Here is a 17,260-nt window from a genome sequence, read left to right as displayed (position 1 = left end):
ATTTTTGAGGTAATATGACATCTATTAGTTTTGAAGGGTAAAAGTGGGTCAATATACTTTTCCAATAGCTGGGGAGTATTTTTGAACTTTTTTTTTGTTTTAAAAAATAAGTTCTTCGAAAAAATACAAAAAAATAAATGGAGAAAGTAATTTGAAATAACTATTTATGATAAAATAAATAACTAAAATAAAATGAATGAAGTATTTATCCGTCAACCACAACATTTAATGGTGATAAAGACTTCAATTTTAATACCGCGTGGTACCTTAAAAGTCATGGTCCAAGACGAAAGCATTTAATTGTTTGGGGAAAATGATGAGACTACTAAAAAAAAACTATTTTTATTAAGATATTCATCACGTTATAATGCTTTTCCTTTTGATCAAACTTTTATTTTGGTTTTAATGTTGAATTTGAGTTGCTTTCATTTTGTCAAAATTTTAATTAGATTATTTAATATTCGTTTGGAGGACTATGTTCGGTATGTGATCATCTTATTTAAGATTTTAGTTAGCTAGGACACAAATGTATATATGATCTATAATAAATTTTCTTAGGTGCGAATTTGATAATATTTTTTTTACAATGAATGACGATAACAAAACTTGCACTGGAGACTTCATTATATATATGCTCTAATATTCTATATTAAAATTGTATTAAACAACATATCTAAAAACTTAAGTTATTACGATGAGACCATACACATAAAATTTCATGTCTACTAATATCCTTACTCATCCATAAATTAGTGATGATGGACTACAAGTGTTGCAATTTTTCAGTAGAAGCATTAAAAAGTTTAAACCGAAATATCGGTGGAGGCGCACCAGCACCGCCAACACCAGAGCATCATTGGAAGTGCGATGTACCCCTAGGGCCACCACCACCATCACCATTACCACCTCCAACAACACTAGCGCTACTATCACCACTTCCACTATCATCATCATCATCTTCACCACTACCACCAACTCCGTGACTACCATCACCACCACCCGTGCCTCCATCAGTACCAATAGGTTGAACATGAGCTGACAAGGACAGACTAGAATTTTGGATTTATAGATTCTGAATTCTGAAAAGGGTAGATTACTTTGTTCTAGTTTAATTTTAAAAAAAATACAAATATAAGGGCTAAGAATTAGTGATTTTGTAAGTAGATATATAGCTTCATTCGCTCGCCATAACTATAAGTAAGATTGAGTCCCCCTTTATATGTTCTTTCTGTTGCGAGTCTTAGATTTGGTTGTGGTTGGATGGATGCCATAACTATAAGTAAGATTGAGTCCCCCTTTATATGTTCTTTTTGTTGCGAGTCTTAGATTTGGTTGTGGTTGGATGGATTCAAGATTATTGTGAGTGAATTTATTATGTATTACTATTCATGTTTTTTTTTGTTTTTAAAAATAACTTTTGAAGAAGAATACAAATAATTATTTATACCAACACTATTATTATCACCAAAGCCTAATTTTAGAATTCCTTGGAAGCATGTTCTCCAACAAATAAGTTTGAAAAATCTTAGCTCGATCCTACGTAATTAACATGTTAGATGGGTTGATTTTCGCGAGCCAAGTTCATTTTAACGGTTTTATTTCTTCAATTAAGCAATAGAGTTGCAATAGAGATGACATAACCAAAATGTTAATTGAAAACAATATATATGTCGTATGGAATATACTTTTTTGGAGGATTCAATACACATTCAATAATATTTCTAAAATGATCTGAACAATATAGATCAAAATACACTAGAGGTGCCAATTGGGGTCCTTTTGGAAATTTTGAAGGTACCAATTTTTGTAAGTGTTGAATTTGGATTTGGATGAATCAATTGTTGATTATATATACGCGCCATTTAAGTTTACATTAATAGACTATCTCCTTTAAATACAAAAATAATTTAACTTGTTTATTTCATTTTTTTAATCTTAAATAACAATCTTTTATAACTACACAAATATTGTAACATAAACCTATTATGCTTTGACCTTCAGGACCCAGAGTCAAAGAGTCAATTTTTCAAAAACGAGTTGCTAATAAAAAGTCATTTGCATACGATAGTGAATCTGTCAATCCAATTTAACCATCACTTTCATATCAATAAACCAAAACCAAGAAAACTTCAAGTTGTTCAAATAGTAACGTTGATTTTTTCAACCTTTTGACTTAGGATTATGATATTGATATAAATAGGGATGATGTGATGACTTAATTTTGAAGAAACTTCATTACTACTTGAAAATTTGAAAGAATGAAGCTAGCATACATAATTTCATTTCTTCTAATAATATCCTTGAATATATATGAAGCAAAAGCAAGGTCCATTCAACAATATGATAATTCCTACAAGAAATTGTTTTCTCAATTTAAAGTTGCTAGAGAGCTAAGAGGTGTAAAAGGCCAAAAAATAACAATGACACCACCAGAGGCTAATAAGGGATCTGGTATGCATCTCCCTCCTACGGCGCCGCTTCCACGACAACCACCTCCTCCTCCATTAGCACCAACAAGCTAATAACAAGACGTGGTTAAAATTTTGAGTTTATAGGTTCTGAATTCTAAAAAATATATTATATCGAGTTCGAGACATCATGTCGCTTCCCACATATTTTTTTGGTGAGTGCTAAATTTTGGATTTAGAATTAAAGTTTTAGGATTTTATTGTGAGAGAATTTATTATGTATTTTGATTCATGTTTGTCTTTTGCTTTTAAAAAGAAGTTCTTCGATAAAATACATTTTTTGAGTACTCACTCCATTTAAGTTTATGTTATACTAATTTTTTGAGTGCGTTTCAGAAAGATCGACTCCTTTAAAATAGGGATGTACAAAATCGAAAACCGAATCAAATCGCAAATTGAGTTAAATCGAAAAAAAATCTGACTAGTGGTTTGGTATTAAAAAAAAAAACCCGACTATATTTGGGTTGGGTTGGGTTGGTTTGGTTTTAACTAAAAAAATCAACCTGACATTATATATGTTAAAATTTTATTTTATACATAAAAATATTTACTTTGATATAATTTAAAAATATTTCTTATACTATTTCATAGTTTTTATCTTTTAATGTATTATTTCAAGTTTAAAACTTAGAATTCGGAATGGTCCAATAAAGATTATAGTTCATAGATGTTGATAATTATAATAAAACTTAAATCAAAATCAAATTAATACTAATGCAAAAAGAAAATCAATTCAACACTAAAAATGACAATAATATTGAATATTTGTTCTTTAGTTTTACATTGATTTAGATAATTAAAATACATAATCTAATTTTAATTTTCCTTAAATATTTAGTAATGTAACTAATACTTATTAAACTTATTTTAACATTATTTAGTACTTTTAAATTATGATCATTTTCATTATGACTTTGCAATATTTATTTTATATGATGATTTCATTATTATTTTTTATTGAATATTTTAGTGTCATCAGTACTCATCTCATATTTTGTGTTATTTTCTTAAGAAACACCGTAGATAATTGTATTTTGGTTGGCTAAAGAAATATTTGGAGCACAAGTTAATTATATGTTTGTATGCAAACTTTACCGAAAAAATCCAAAAATCTAAAAAAATCCGAGGTTTATTAGTTTGGTTTGATTTATAAATTTAAAAATTCGACACAATGGTTTGGTTTGGTAATTGAAAAACCCGAACCAACCCGAGGTTGAAAAACCCAAAAAAATCAGAATTTTATTAGTTTGGTTTGGTTTATAAATTTAAAATTTTTACACAAATGGTTTGGTTTGATATTTGAAAAACCCGAACCAACCCGATCATGTACACCCCTACTTTTAAATATAAAATAATTTTTTTATTTTTATTTTACATTTAGTGACAAGTTTTTATTATCATACAAATATTATAGCATATTTCAGACTATAAAATTCAAAAGAATTTTTAATTCTTTTTCAAAATTATTGTCTAAACCTACCTCTTGAATATTGATAAATATTACCTCAATTTTAGCAGAATGACAGACTTGAGAGTCAACTTTTCAAAAATGAGTTGCTAATATTTTTTTATTCTTATAGTCGTCTATGAAGATATAAATTAAATTATTTAGCGGATTTAAGTTATATCATGCATTTTTAAAAATAAAATTATTAGAATAATTCAACTTGTTATACATTAAGTAATAATGTTGTTACTCACGTTGTCACGTACACCATTTATTTTAGATAATCATTTAATGTTAGTTGTTAATAAAGTTATATATAATTACATTTTATATGGTTTGGTTTAAAAGTCAACCAACAAGTTCCTTCAAAATCGCTAGTCAACTCTATTTTCGATATGAGCAATTGACTGTTGACTTCGATTTAACCATTATTTTCATATTCATAAGAGTTCAAATAAAAAAAGAAGAAGTAATTAGAGAGAGAGTAATATAAATTGGAATGTTGTGAACTTAATTTTCAAGAAACTTCATTACTATTTGAAAATTTGAAAGAATGAGGCTAGCATATTGTATAATTTCATTTCTTCTTATATCCTGTATTATTCATGAAGCAACATCAAGGTCTATTCAACAATATGATAATTCCTACAAGAAATTGTTTTCTCAATTCAAGATTGCTAGAGAGCTAAGAGGTTTAAAAGGGAAAAAAACAAGAATCACACCACCACAGGCTAGTATGGTATCTCATATGCATTTCCCTTTTACGCCACCACCACAATCACCATCATCAGCACCGACAAGTTGTTCATGAAGTGACAGAGGTAGAGCTAGAGTTTTGAGTTTTTAAATTCTGAATTCTAAAACATATATATTTATTATTGGGTTCAAAACGACATCATGTCCTCTCCCACATGTTTGTTTTTGTGAGTGTTTAGATTTGGTTTTAAGAATAATAGATTTATAAAGGATTAGGTCTTGCGAGAGAATTTATTATGTATTTTGATTCATATTTCTCTTTTATTTATAAAAAAGAAGTTCTTTGACAAAATACATAAAAGTAAATTGATAGATTAATTTGGGACAATTATTTGGAATAAGATGGAAAATTAATATTAATATAAGAAGAGGGGTATTTATCGATCCATCACACCATTTAATGGTGATAAAGACTTCAATTTCAAAACCGTGTTAACATAAAAGCCATGGGACCAGACCAAAACATTTATTTTTTTGGGGGAAAATGATGGGACTACTCAAAAAAAATATTTTTATCTTTCATTTCGTCAAAATTTTAATGAGATTATATATAAGTTCAAAATATTCTAAAAAGTAGAAAGCGCTCTACATATTATATGGTTGAATCTGGATAATTTGTTTTTAAATATGTTATTTTTGAGGGATTAAACACAAAGTTTATATATCGAGGTAAGTGATGATCTTATTTAAAGATTTTAGTTAGATAAATCTTCTCATGTGCGAATTTGATTATTATTTTTTAAAAGTTAAAAGCATGATATATTTTTTTAAAATGAATGGTGATAGTGAAACTTGCACCAAAAACTTCATTATATATATGCTCTAATATTATATGTTGAAATTGTATTTAATATTACATCTAAAAACTTAAGTTATTATAGTAAGCGTTATTATTTCATATTATATATCATAGTGGAAATTTGATGAGGTTGTTTTCACAATGAAACATGCATATATAATTTCATGTCTACTATTATTCCTACTCATCCATGAATTAGTGATGGTGGACTACAAGTGTTCCAATCTTGTAGAAGCATCAATACATCAATTTTCCTACAATGTTGCGGGAGAGGTAGATGGTTTAGACCGGAATATTGGTGGACGTGCAGCACCACCACCACCACCAACACATAATGTAGGAAGTCGTTGGAGGCGACATGATGTACAACTATCACCACCACCACCTCCATCAACACTAGCGCTAGTATTGTCACCTCCACCATCATTATCACCACCTTCACCAGTATCTTCTCCGCTATCACCACCACCACCACCTCCATTAGCATTAGCGCTAGTATCACCACCTCCACCATTATCACCAGTACTACCTCCACCACCACTAGGGCTTGCACCACCATTTTCATCATCATCACAACCACCATAACCGATTATAAGGTATCCATGAGCACCACACTCACTGCCACAATGCTACAACTATGAGAAGATTTAATTTGTAGATCTTATTAATCGAATCATGTAAATTTTGTGCAAAGATCGAGCTTGAGAGCTAGTAAGTTTTCTAAATCTTACAAAGTCTGTAGAGGCTAATTGATCCAGGATTTGAGATTTATGATTGATTTATTGAATTCAATTATCTAGTAAATTATAGTTATTTTGTGAAATCTTAATAATTAATAAGACATCGGGATTTGACTTAGTCAGAATGGGAAAAAATAGAAATATATATGAACTTCCATTCAAGATCTCTCTTGCTAGCAAAGTTACAATGTGTCCACTCCCACTATGTACTACTTATTTTCCAATTTTAATTTGATTTTTTTTTTTGCTATTTTATTTTCGATACACGAGAATTTTACTATTCAAAAGGATAGAAGTACAGAAAATATTTCTTTTATGAGTACTTAGATTTGGTTTTCGAAGATTAGTGTTAAATAAATTATTTTTGATTCATTTTTTTTTTAATTTGTTTTTAAATTTATATAATAATAAAATGTGTTTGAACATAAAATAATTAATGCTCACCAAACTCTGGCAAGGAATTATTATGCATTTGTTTCAGCCAGCTACCTCTACATTTACCTATTATTAAAACGATAACTTACCATTATGTGTAAATGATTTATTCAATTTTATCATTGCTTATCGTAATTTTGATTTTAAAAGTAGATGATTTATCTTTTTTAAATTGAAAATTGACTTTTGTGAGTGATCAATTTATTAAGATGATAATTATTTATCTTCAAATAATTCAAATGAAAAAAACTAGCAAATATGACAACAAAATTATTCTTCTTCTAGCTAGTTAGAAGGCCATAGAAAAATCGTACTAATATTTTCCAGCAAATGGAAATTATCTACCTTGACCAATTACATAATAATTCAAGGGTATAATTGAAAAGAAACTTTTTATAAAGTTTTAATTCAAACACAAGATAAGGTGAGAAACAATGAATCAAACACTTGATAAAAATAAACAATGTATTATCAATCCCTGCGTTATTAATCTTTGTACCAAACGACCCAAAAAATTTATATGTCGAGATTAGTGATGATCTTATTTAAAGTTTTTAGTTAGATATGATAATGTATATGTGTGTGTTGTATTATGATCTATATATGAGGAGTTTTCTTTGGTGAGAATTTGATTATTTTTCTTATAATAAATGATATAGTGAGACTTGCACCAGAGACTTCATTATATATATGCTCTAATATTATATATTGAAATCGTGTTAAGCATCATATCTAAAAACTTAAGTTATCAGTGTGACATGATATTATTTCATATTATGTATCATAGTGGAGCTTTGGTAAACTTATTTTCACAATGAAGCCTACATACAAAATGTCATGTCTACTAATTTCCTTACTCATCCATGAATTAATGATGGTGGACTACAAGTGTTGTAGTCTTTCAGCAGAAGCATTAAAAAGTTTAGACCGGGATAAGGGTGGAGTCGTACTAGCACCGCCAACACCAGAGCATAATGTAGGACGTCGTTGGAAGCGTGATGTACCCCCAGGACCACCACCACCTTCACCAGTACCAGGTCCACCATTATCATCACCACCTCCATCAGCACCAACGCTAGTATCACCACCACCACCAACATCGTCATCATCATCACCACCACCACCACTAGCGCTAGTATCACCACCTCCACCTTCATCATCACCACCACCACCATCATCATTGTCATCACCACCACCACCTTCACCAGTACCAACTCTACCATCACTATCACCACCTCCAACAGTATTGTATAGGTGCTAGTATCCATTTTTAACCTTGACAAAACCTTCATCCATCATGTATTGGCCGTACCAAGGCCTAATATAAGGGTAAGCCAATAGCGAATATAAAATGTGTTTGAACAGAAAATAATTAATGTTCACCAAACTCTGGCAGGGAATTATTATGCATTTGTTTCAGCCAGCTACCTCTACATTTACCTATTATATATATTATAAAATTGCATACATATATTTATTTAATTTTATTATTGTTTACCATATTTTCGATTTTAAAAATAGATGGTTTATCTTTTTTTAAATTGAACATTGACTTTTGTGAGTGGTCAATTTATTAAGATGACCAATCCATGCACTACTAACACTTGCATTACTTATCCTTGCGTTATTAATCTTTGTACCAAATGACCCCAAAGAGTTATATATCGAGGTAAGTGATGATCTTATTTAAAGTTTTTAGTTAGATATGATAATGTATATGTGTGTGCGTTAGGATCTATGATGAGTTTTCTTTGGTGAGAATTTGATTATTTTTCTTATAATAAATGATGATAGTGAGACTTGCTCCAGAGACTTCATTATATATATGCTCTATTATTATATTGAAATTGTGTTAAGCGTCATATCTAAAAACTTAAGTTATTAGCGTGACATGATATTATTTCACATTATGTATCATAGTGAAGCTTTGGTAAACTTATTTTCACAATGAAGCCTACATACAAAATGTCATGTCTACTAATTTCCTTACTCATCCATGAATTAATGATGGTGAACTACAAGTGTTGTAATCTTTCAGCAGAAGCATTAAAAAGTTTAGACCGGGATAAGGGTGGAGTCGTACCAGCACCGCCAACACCAAAGCTTAATGTAGGACATCGTTGGAAGATTGATGTACCACCACCACCTTCACCAGTACTAGGTCCACCATCACCATCACCACCTCCATCAGCACCAGCGCTAGTATTACCACCACCACCACCATCATCATCACCACCACTACTAGCGCTAGTATCACCACCACCACCACCATCACCATCACCATCATCGCCACCACTACTAGCGCTAGTATCACCACCACCATCACCATCATCACCTCCACCAGTGTACAGGCACTAGCACCACCACCTTCTTCATCATCATCACCATCATCGTTACCACCATCAAACCTTCAGTATCACCACCACCGGTAAGCTATCCATGCTCACCACCACTACGCTACAACTATGAGAAGATTTGTAGATTTTATTAATCGAATGATCACATAAATTTTACGCAAAAATCGAGCTTGAGAGGCTAGGTTGTTTTTTGAATCTTGCAAAGTATGTAAAGGCTTGATCCAGAATTTGAGATTTATAGTTGATTTTCTCAATTCAATTATGAATTATCTATTAATTATAGTTATTTTGAGAAATTTAAACAATCAATAAGATATCATAATTTGACTTGGTCAAAATATAGAAGAAAATAGAAATATATATGAACTTTCAATCAAGATTTTCCTAGCTAGTTTCGCCCTGTTGCAAAGTTACAATGCATCCACTCCACCATGTATTACTTATTTTCCGATTATAATTTGATTTTTTTGTTTGCTATTTTATTTCCGGACATGCAATTTTGCTATTCAAAGTTATAGAAGTAAGAAAATATATTTTTATGAGTGCTTAGATTTGGTTTTTAAAGATTATTGTGAGTGAAATTATTTTTGATTCGTGTTTTCTTTTGTTTCTAAATATGATAGTAATAAAATGTGTTTGAACAAGAACAAAATAAGTGGTACTATATTAATTAATGCTCACCAAACTATGGCAGGGAATTATTATTCATTTGTTTCAGCCCAGCTACCTCTACTTATTATTAAGCATCATAAGTTATTAGCGTGACATCATGTGGAAAGACGTATATGATTGAAATAACATTGTGATATTCCACAAAACGAAACCAATAATAACCTCAATCACCAATAAGGGTTGTGATGGAGTGGTAAATACTCTTTTATCCTTAACTAAGTGATCTTGGGTTCAAGTTCCCTTGGGTATGAAATCACCTTTGTTTGGAAGCGCGGATAGCTGACACCAAATGGAAAGCGAAAGAAAAAAAATAAACTCAATCTACGTCTCATTTAATTGATATTTTTTTCCAGGGTATACCTGATCAACGTGCTGAATTAAATTAAAGTCTTTAATATTAAATACACGACTCAATAATTAATGCAATGATTATTCACAACTAATGTGAATAAAAGATCAATAAATTCATCAAACCTGAAATATATGTAATCTTGGTCAATCTTTTTTCCCATCCTCAGCTATTTTTTAAAGTTGAATTAGAATAAGATCTACTCCCTCTGTCCATTTTTATTAGTCATGTGGCATTTTTCGAAAGTAAAGTTGATTAATTTTTAAAGATAAATTAGATTACATTAATTTGATATTTTAAACAAAAAAATTAGATATTCAAAAACTATACGAAAAGTGTTATAAATTGCATGTTTTTGCATATCAATATGATAAAAAAAAATACATCATAAAATATTAGCAACGTTTTTATTGTTTGACTCTAAAAAAGGAAACTATGACAATTAAAAGTGGACGGGGATAGCATTTTTTTACATAGTAGCAGAGCAAAACTCGTCTCAATTATTTATTACCGATATTAAGATCTTGTGTTGTTTACCATATTTTCGATTTTAAAAATAGATGGTTTATCTTTTTTAAATTGAACATTGACTTTTGTGAGTGATCAATTTATTAAGATGACCAATCCATGCACTACTAACACTTGCATTACTAATTCCTGCGTTATTAATCTTTGTACCAAACGATCCAAAAAATTTATATGTCGAGATTAGTGATGATCTTATTTAAAGTTTTTAGTTAGATATGATAATGTATATGTGTGTGTTGTATTACGATCTATATATTAGGAGTTTTCTTTGGTGAGAATTTGATTATTTTTCTTATAATAAATGATGATAGTGAGACTTGCACCAGAGACTTCATTATATATATGCTCTAATATTATATATTGAAATCGTGTTAAGCATCATATCTAAAAACTTAAATTATTAGTGTGACATGATATTATTTCATATTATGTATCATAGTGGTGCTTCGGTAAACTTATTTTCACAATGAAGCCTACATACAAAATGTCATGTCTACTAATTTCCTTACTCATCCATGAATTAATGATGGTGGACTACAAGTGTTGTAATCTTTCAGCAAAAGCATTAAAAAGTTTAGACCGGGATAAGGGTGGAGTCGTACCAGCACCGCCAACACCAAAGCTTAATGTAGGACATCGTTGGAAGATTGATGTACCACCACCACCTTCACCAGTACCAGGTCCACCATCACCATCACCACCTCCATCAGCACCAGCGCTATATCACCACCACCACCACCATCATCATCACCACCACTGCTAGAGCTAGTATCACCACCACCATCAACACCACTACTAGCGCTAGTATCACCACCACCACCACTAATCGAATGATCACATAAATTTTACGCAAAAATCGAGCTTGAGAGGCTAGGTTGTTTTTGAATCTTGCAAAGTATGTACATGCTTGATCCAGAATTTGAGATTTATAGTTGATTTTCTCAATTCAATTATGAATTATCTATTAATTATAGTTATTTTGAGAAATTTTAACAATCAATAAGATATCATAATTTGACTTGGTCAAATATAGAAGAAATTAAATAGAAATATAAGATTTTCCTAGCTAGTTTCGCCCTGTTGCAAAGTTACAACGCATCCACTCCACCATGTAATACTTATTTTCCGATTGTAATTTGATTTTTTTTGTTTGCTATTTTATTTCCGGACATGCAATTTTGCTATTCAAAGTTATAGAAGTAAGAAAATATATTTTTATGAGTGCTTAGATTTGGTTTTTAAAGATTATTGTGAGTGAAATTATTTTTGATTCGTGTTTTCTTTTGTTTCTAAATATGATAGTAATAAAATGTGTTTGAACAAGAACAAAATAAGTGGTACTATATTAATTAATGCTCACCAAACTATGGCAGGGAATTATTATTCATTTGTTTCAGCCCAGCTACCTCTACTTATTATTAAGCATCATAAATTATTAGCGTGACATCATGTGGAAAGACGTATATGATTGAAATAACATTGTGATATTCCACAAAACGAAACCAATAATAACCTCAATCACCAATATAATAAGGGTTGTGATGGAGTGGTAAATACTCTTTTATCCTTAACTAAGTGGTCTTGGGTTCAAGTTCCCTTGGGTACGAAATCACCTTTGTTTGGAAGCGCGAATAGCTGACACCAAATGGAAAACGAAAGAAAAAAAATAAACTCAATCTACGTCTCATTTAATTGATATTTTTTCCAGGGTATACCTGATCAACGTGTTGAATTAAATTAAAGTCTTTAATATTAAATACACGACTCAATAATTAATGCAATGAAAATTATTCACAACTAATGTGAATAAAAGATCAATAAATTCATCAAACGTGAAATATATGTAATCTTGGTCAATCTTTTTCCCATCCTCAGCTATTTTTTAAGTTGAATTAGAATAAGATCTACTCTCTCTGTCCATTTTTATTAGTCATGTGGCATTTTTCGAAAGTAAAGTTGATTAATTTTCAAAGATAAATTAGATTACATTAATTTGATATTTTAAACAAAAAAATTAGATATTCAAAAACTATACGAAAAGTGTTATAAATTGCAATTTTTTTGCATATCAATATGATAAAAAAAAATACATCATAAAATATTAGCAGCGTTTTTATGGTTTTGACTATAAAAAAGGAAACTATGACAATTAAAAATGGTCGGGGATAGTATTTTTTTACATAGTAGCAGAGCAGAACTCGTCTCAATTATTTATTACCGATATTAGGATCTTGTGTTGAATTGCCCATACACCAGATGCTTAGTTTTGAGCTTGAGGTGGGATGTTGAAAAGTCTCACATTGAATGAAAAAGAGATGAATGGTCTCCTTATATGGCCTTGGGTAATATTCTCCTCATGAACTAACGTTAGTTTTGAGGTTATATTAGACACAGGATCCATATTTTTACGATAACTACATCATTTTTTTTTTCATTTTTAGACAACTGATTGTGTACATTGTCTAATTTTGATACCCCTCGACGAAAATTCCGACTCCACCTACTGCCTTAAAGTATTGAATACTCAAATTCTTTTATATCGGGTTATTCTGCATGCCAAGACTTGTGAAAACAGAAAGAAATCACTTGGGAATAGGTCCACAGGGGAGTATATTGAACCTTCACCAATAAGGTGAAAGATCAAATAGTCAACCAATTAAACTATTAAGATTCCCTAAATACAATGCTATGACACCTCGATTCCCAATAAAATAATGGCAAGGAAAGAAATAACAAAAATAAAGCTTAGCTAATTCACTATATGAAATTAATTATTATATAATGAAAATGTAACTAAATAAGATACCACAATTGAGCTTTTTTATTCCAACTATCGAGGAAAGAACCTCGTTTTGACCTTGTAGTATGAATTTGAGTAACATATATGTACTAATTATAGTACGTTAAACTTATATATGGTCATCCAACTACAACAAATAGCGCCTCCATCAATATGGAGGTGGGGATACGGGGAATAGTACTTTTGGCCCGACTTTGTGGCGATCCTTCAGAGAAGAGCGGGCCAATAGTCTTTGACCATTTATTGGCCCGCTCTTCGGTGGCGGAGGACTCGGTAGATCAGATCTCGGCTCGGGAGATGGAGGAATTATCGGACAAAAAGAAGCTTTCGTTGTAACACAATTATGAACTATGGCCATTTCTTGTAAACAAAATAGTGCAAGAAAGATATAAGTAATATTAGTCTTCATTTCTTTATAATTTGGAATGTTTTGTGTATAGTTCTTTTAGATTATTTGTTAGGATTTTATAGTATATGGTTTGCTTGGAAGCCTTCAATTAGTCAAAAAGATAATATGAAAGAAGAAACAACAAAGAAATTTCGTCAATTTCCAAAGAGGTTACATTATTACTCCCTTGCCATATTAAGTAAATTATTCACGTGTGACACACCTTAAAGAAAAAAAAATATAATGACATAAATTAAATATTTTTATTTTTTTTATTGTTTTAAATGTAAAGTAATTTAAAAACCTCATTAAATGAAGGATAAATAGAAAGGAAAAAAAATCTCTAACAATTCTCTCATTTTGAACTATGAAAAATGCCTCAATAATTCACTTAATATGGATTAGAGGGAGTATAATTTACCAACAAGCCTCTCACATTAGGCTTTCATAATATATAGTGCATTCATCCTTTCGAAATTTTGCATTTGGTTGGAGGTATTTGGTTGTCCTGAGATTATTTATCCCACTATTTATACCTTAGTGATGAGATAAGTTATCTCATATTCATGATGGATAACTTATCCTGGAATAATTAATTTTGAAATAACTTGTTCCCAGCCAAACGACCGTAAGCGCATATATAAAGGATAATAAATTCGAAATAAATTGCAAGCTAGATTAGATTATTTTACATTTGGTTGAGATTTTTATTTCAATATTAGCAATTTTGAGATTAGTTATACTATAATTGTGATATTGTTTTATCTTTAACTTAATCATCTAATGTAAAATAGACACATCTAATTTTATATTCTCAGTAAAATTATATTCACTTGATTAAATAATTCCAGCTTGTTAATCCCCATATTATAATCTTATCATTAATTATAATTCTCATATACTATAATAAACTTGTTCACCCATCAAAGAACTCATAAGATAATTAGAGTAACCGGTAAAAACATTTCTCCCTTTTTTTCCTTCTCATCCTTTTAAGAAAAAAAAGATAAAGAAAACTATAGTTTGCTCTGGGATTTATCGACACAAATTCAAATTTAGTCAGACTCCAATATAGAAAAAAAAATGAAAGCCTTCCTTTATTATATGAAGTAAAAGCAATCATATATATAGTGAAAATATGAACATGGTAACACACCATTAGTGGTAGAGCTACAAGGCTACAACTTCACCAAAAGGTTTAGCATAACTCAATAATTTTGACTCAAACCCTATTTTGTATTTTCATATCTACTAATTACGTATAAATAACTTATGAAGAATTTAGTGAGCTATATTTTCTAGAATTCAGAATTCAGAATTCATAAACTCAAAATCCTAGCTCCATCTCTGCACACCAACAAATCAAAACTTTGAGTCAACTATGGAGACGGCAGGGTAGGTGGTACAATTAGTAATCTTGGCCTTAATAGTTGACGCGACCATTGGTGGTGTTTGAAAACTCCATTAATGGAGGTTTAGATCATACTGAAATGTATGACAGCATGAAGAAGAGAAGAAAGAAAACTATATTATTAGCTCAACATTTCACTGTTACATTGATTTTGTTAACTTGTTACTTTACATTTAGACGAACACCTCTATTTATAGAATAGGAATTGTAACAAACTTCCTAACTGCTTATAGAAGCTTCTAGAACTTTCTCAACAACTTGACTCACTTCACACCATATAGCTTGTTTTCACCTTCATTGATCAACACTCCCCTCAAGCTTATGATTGAAATATATTTTCATTCCCAGTTTGCTCCTCAATGTACTGTGTTGAACCTTTCCAAGACTTTTAGTTAGTAGATCAGCTAGCTGGTCCTTAGTGTTTACATGTTCAGTTTTCAACATTTCTTGGCATATCATTTCTCTAACAAAGTGACAATCAATGTCAAAATGCTTTGTTCTTTCATGAAAGATGGGGTTGGCTGTAATCTGAATAGCTGCTTTGCTGTCACATATTAGTTTTACTGGCAGAGTCACCTTGATTCCTAGTTCTTTGTACAGTCCAATCAACCAGGTTATTTCAGCAACACATGCTGCCATGCTTCTAAATTCTGCTTCTGCTGAGATTCTTGACACTGTCTCATGCTTCTTTGATTTCCAAGAACTAAGCGCTCCTCTAAACTTTACTATATACCATGTAACTGACCTTCTGGTTTCCAAGCATGCACCCCAGTCAGAGTCACAATAGGTTATAAGTTCAGCAGTCTCTTTTGTAGGCATCAACAATCCTAAACCAGGTGCTTCCTTGATGTACCTGACTACCCTTAGAGCTATATTCATATGTGACTGTTTAGGACAATGCATGAATTGACTTAATACTTGCACTAAGAATGCAATATCAGGTCTTGTCATGGTAAGATAAAGAAGTCTTCCTATCAGTCTTTACTATTTAGCAGTATCAGCTAAAATATTATCATCTTCAGCTACTCCATTGTTGATATGCTCATCATATTTAACTAAGGTGAGTTTATGATTCAACTCCAATGGAGTGCAGGCCAGTTTAGCTACCCCTAGGACTAATTCATATATTAGCTCCAATACATATTTCATTTGTGACATTAGTATTCCTTTGTTAGACCTGGATACTTCAATGCCTAGAAAGAACTTTAGTCCTCCCAAATATTTCATTTTGAACTTCTTTTTAATATCTAGTCTTGTATCACATAGTAGCTGTTGAATGTTGCCAGTGATCAACAAGTCATCTACATACACTAATATTGCTACAGTATCACCACCAACTAGTTTTGTAAACAGTGAATAGTCATAGTAACTCTGCTTGAATCCCATATCTACAAGAGCTTCGGTCAATTTCACATTCCATTGTCTTGGTGCTTGCTTAAACCCATACAATGACTTGTGTAGTTTGCAAACCTTGTGAGTCTCCCCCTGTTTAGAAAACCCACTAGAAATGTCCATATACACCTCTTCCATCACATCACCAGTAATGAATGCATTGTTGACATCCATTTGATAGATAAACCAGCCTCTAGATGCAGCCAGTGTCACTAAGGATCTAACAGTGACCATTTTGGCTAATAGACTAAATGCTTCTCCATAGTCAAGACCAACTTGTTCACTGTAACCCTTGGCTACCAGTCTAACCTTAAGTCTCTCCACAGCTCCAGAAGACAAGTATTTGACTTTGTAAATCCACCTACAGCCTATGGACTTCTTGCCAGGGGGAAGATCAACAATACTTCAGGTCTTGTGGTTCTCCAAGGCATCAATCTCCAACTTCATAGCCTTGGCCCAAACTGGATCAGCAGCAGCTTCTGAGAAGGATTTAGGCTCAAAGATGACTGAGTATGCATGCAATACCTGCTGATATGGTTTAGACAGATGGGAATAAGTGAGTTGATTAGCAATTGGATAAGTGCAAGCATTCTTTGTAGGTTGAGTAACAAAGTCCTGAATCCATATAAGAGGCTTAGAATCCCTGGTGGATCTTCTAGGTGCTGCAGCTGGAGCCTGAGGAGAAGCAGGCATAAGAGGCACATGATTAATAACCTGA

At 31.3% G+C, this 17,260-nt stretch overlaps 1 protein-coding gene across 1 annotated transcript; it reads right to left on the bottom strand.

Annotated features, from left to right (window-relative positions):
* Window positions 1-853: 853 nt before the first annotated feature.
* LOC125818961 (putative glycine-rich cell wall structural protein 1) lies at window positions 854-7,751 on the bottom strand. The gene is made up of 3 exons (XM_049498467.1): window positions 7,650-7,751; window positions 5,759-6,099; window positions 854-1,049 (listed from the first exon to the last, which is right to left on the bottom strand). Exons 1-3 carry the CDS (start codon window positions 7,749-7,751, stop codon window positions 854-856), a joined length of 639 nt encoding a protein of 212 aa, XP_049354424.1.
* Window positions 7,752-17,260: the final 9,509 nt, after the last annotated feature.

This window comes from Solanum verrucosum, unplaced genomic scaffold (assembly GCF_900185275.1).
Source record: "Solanum verrucosum unplaced genomic scaffold, falcon-dt-bn FXZP01000252.1, whole genome shotgun sequence".
Classification (NCBI taxonomy): domain Eukaryota; kingdom Viridiplantae; phylum Streptophyta; class Magnoliopsida; order Solanales; family Solanaceae; genus Solanum; species Solanum verrucosum.
This window is presented reverse-complemented; position numbering and strand designations above follow the sequence as displayed.

Bases quoted from the DNA above. Each gene is read 5' to 3' on its own strand.
- LOC125818961 (XM_049498467.1), bottom strand. From the start codon at position 7,751: ATGACGATGTTGGTGGTGGTGGTGATACTAGCGTTGGTGCTGATGGAG. The intron at 6,100-7,649 runs GTACATCACGCT...TCATAGTTGTAG, and splicing joins AGGTGGTGGTGGTCCTGGGG to CATTGTGGCAGTGAGTGTGG. The intron at 1,050-5,758 runs GTCTAAACCATC...CCAAAATTCTAG, and splicing joins GCACGTCCACCAATATTCCG to TCTGTCCTTGTCAGCTCATG.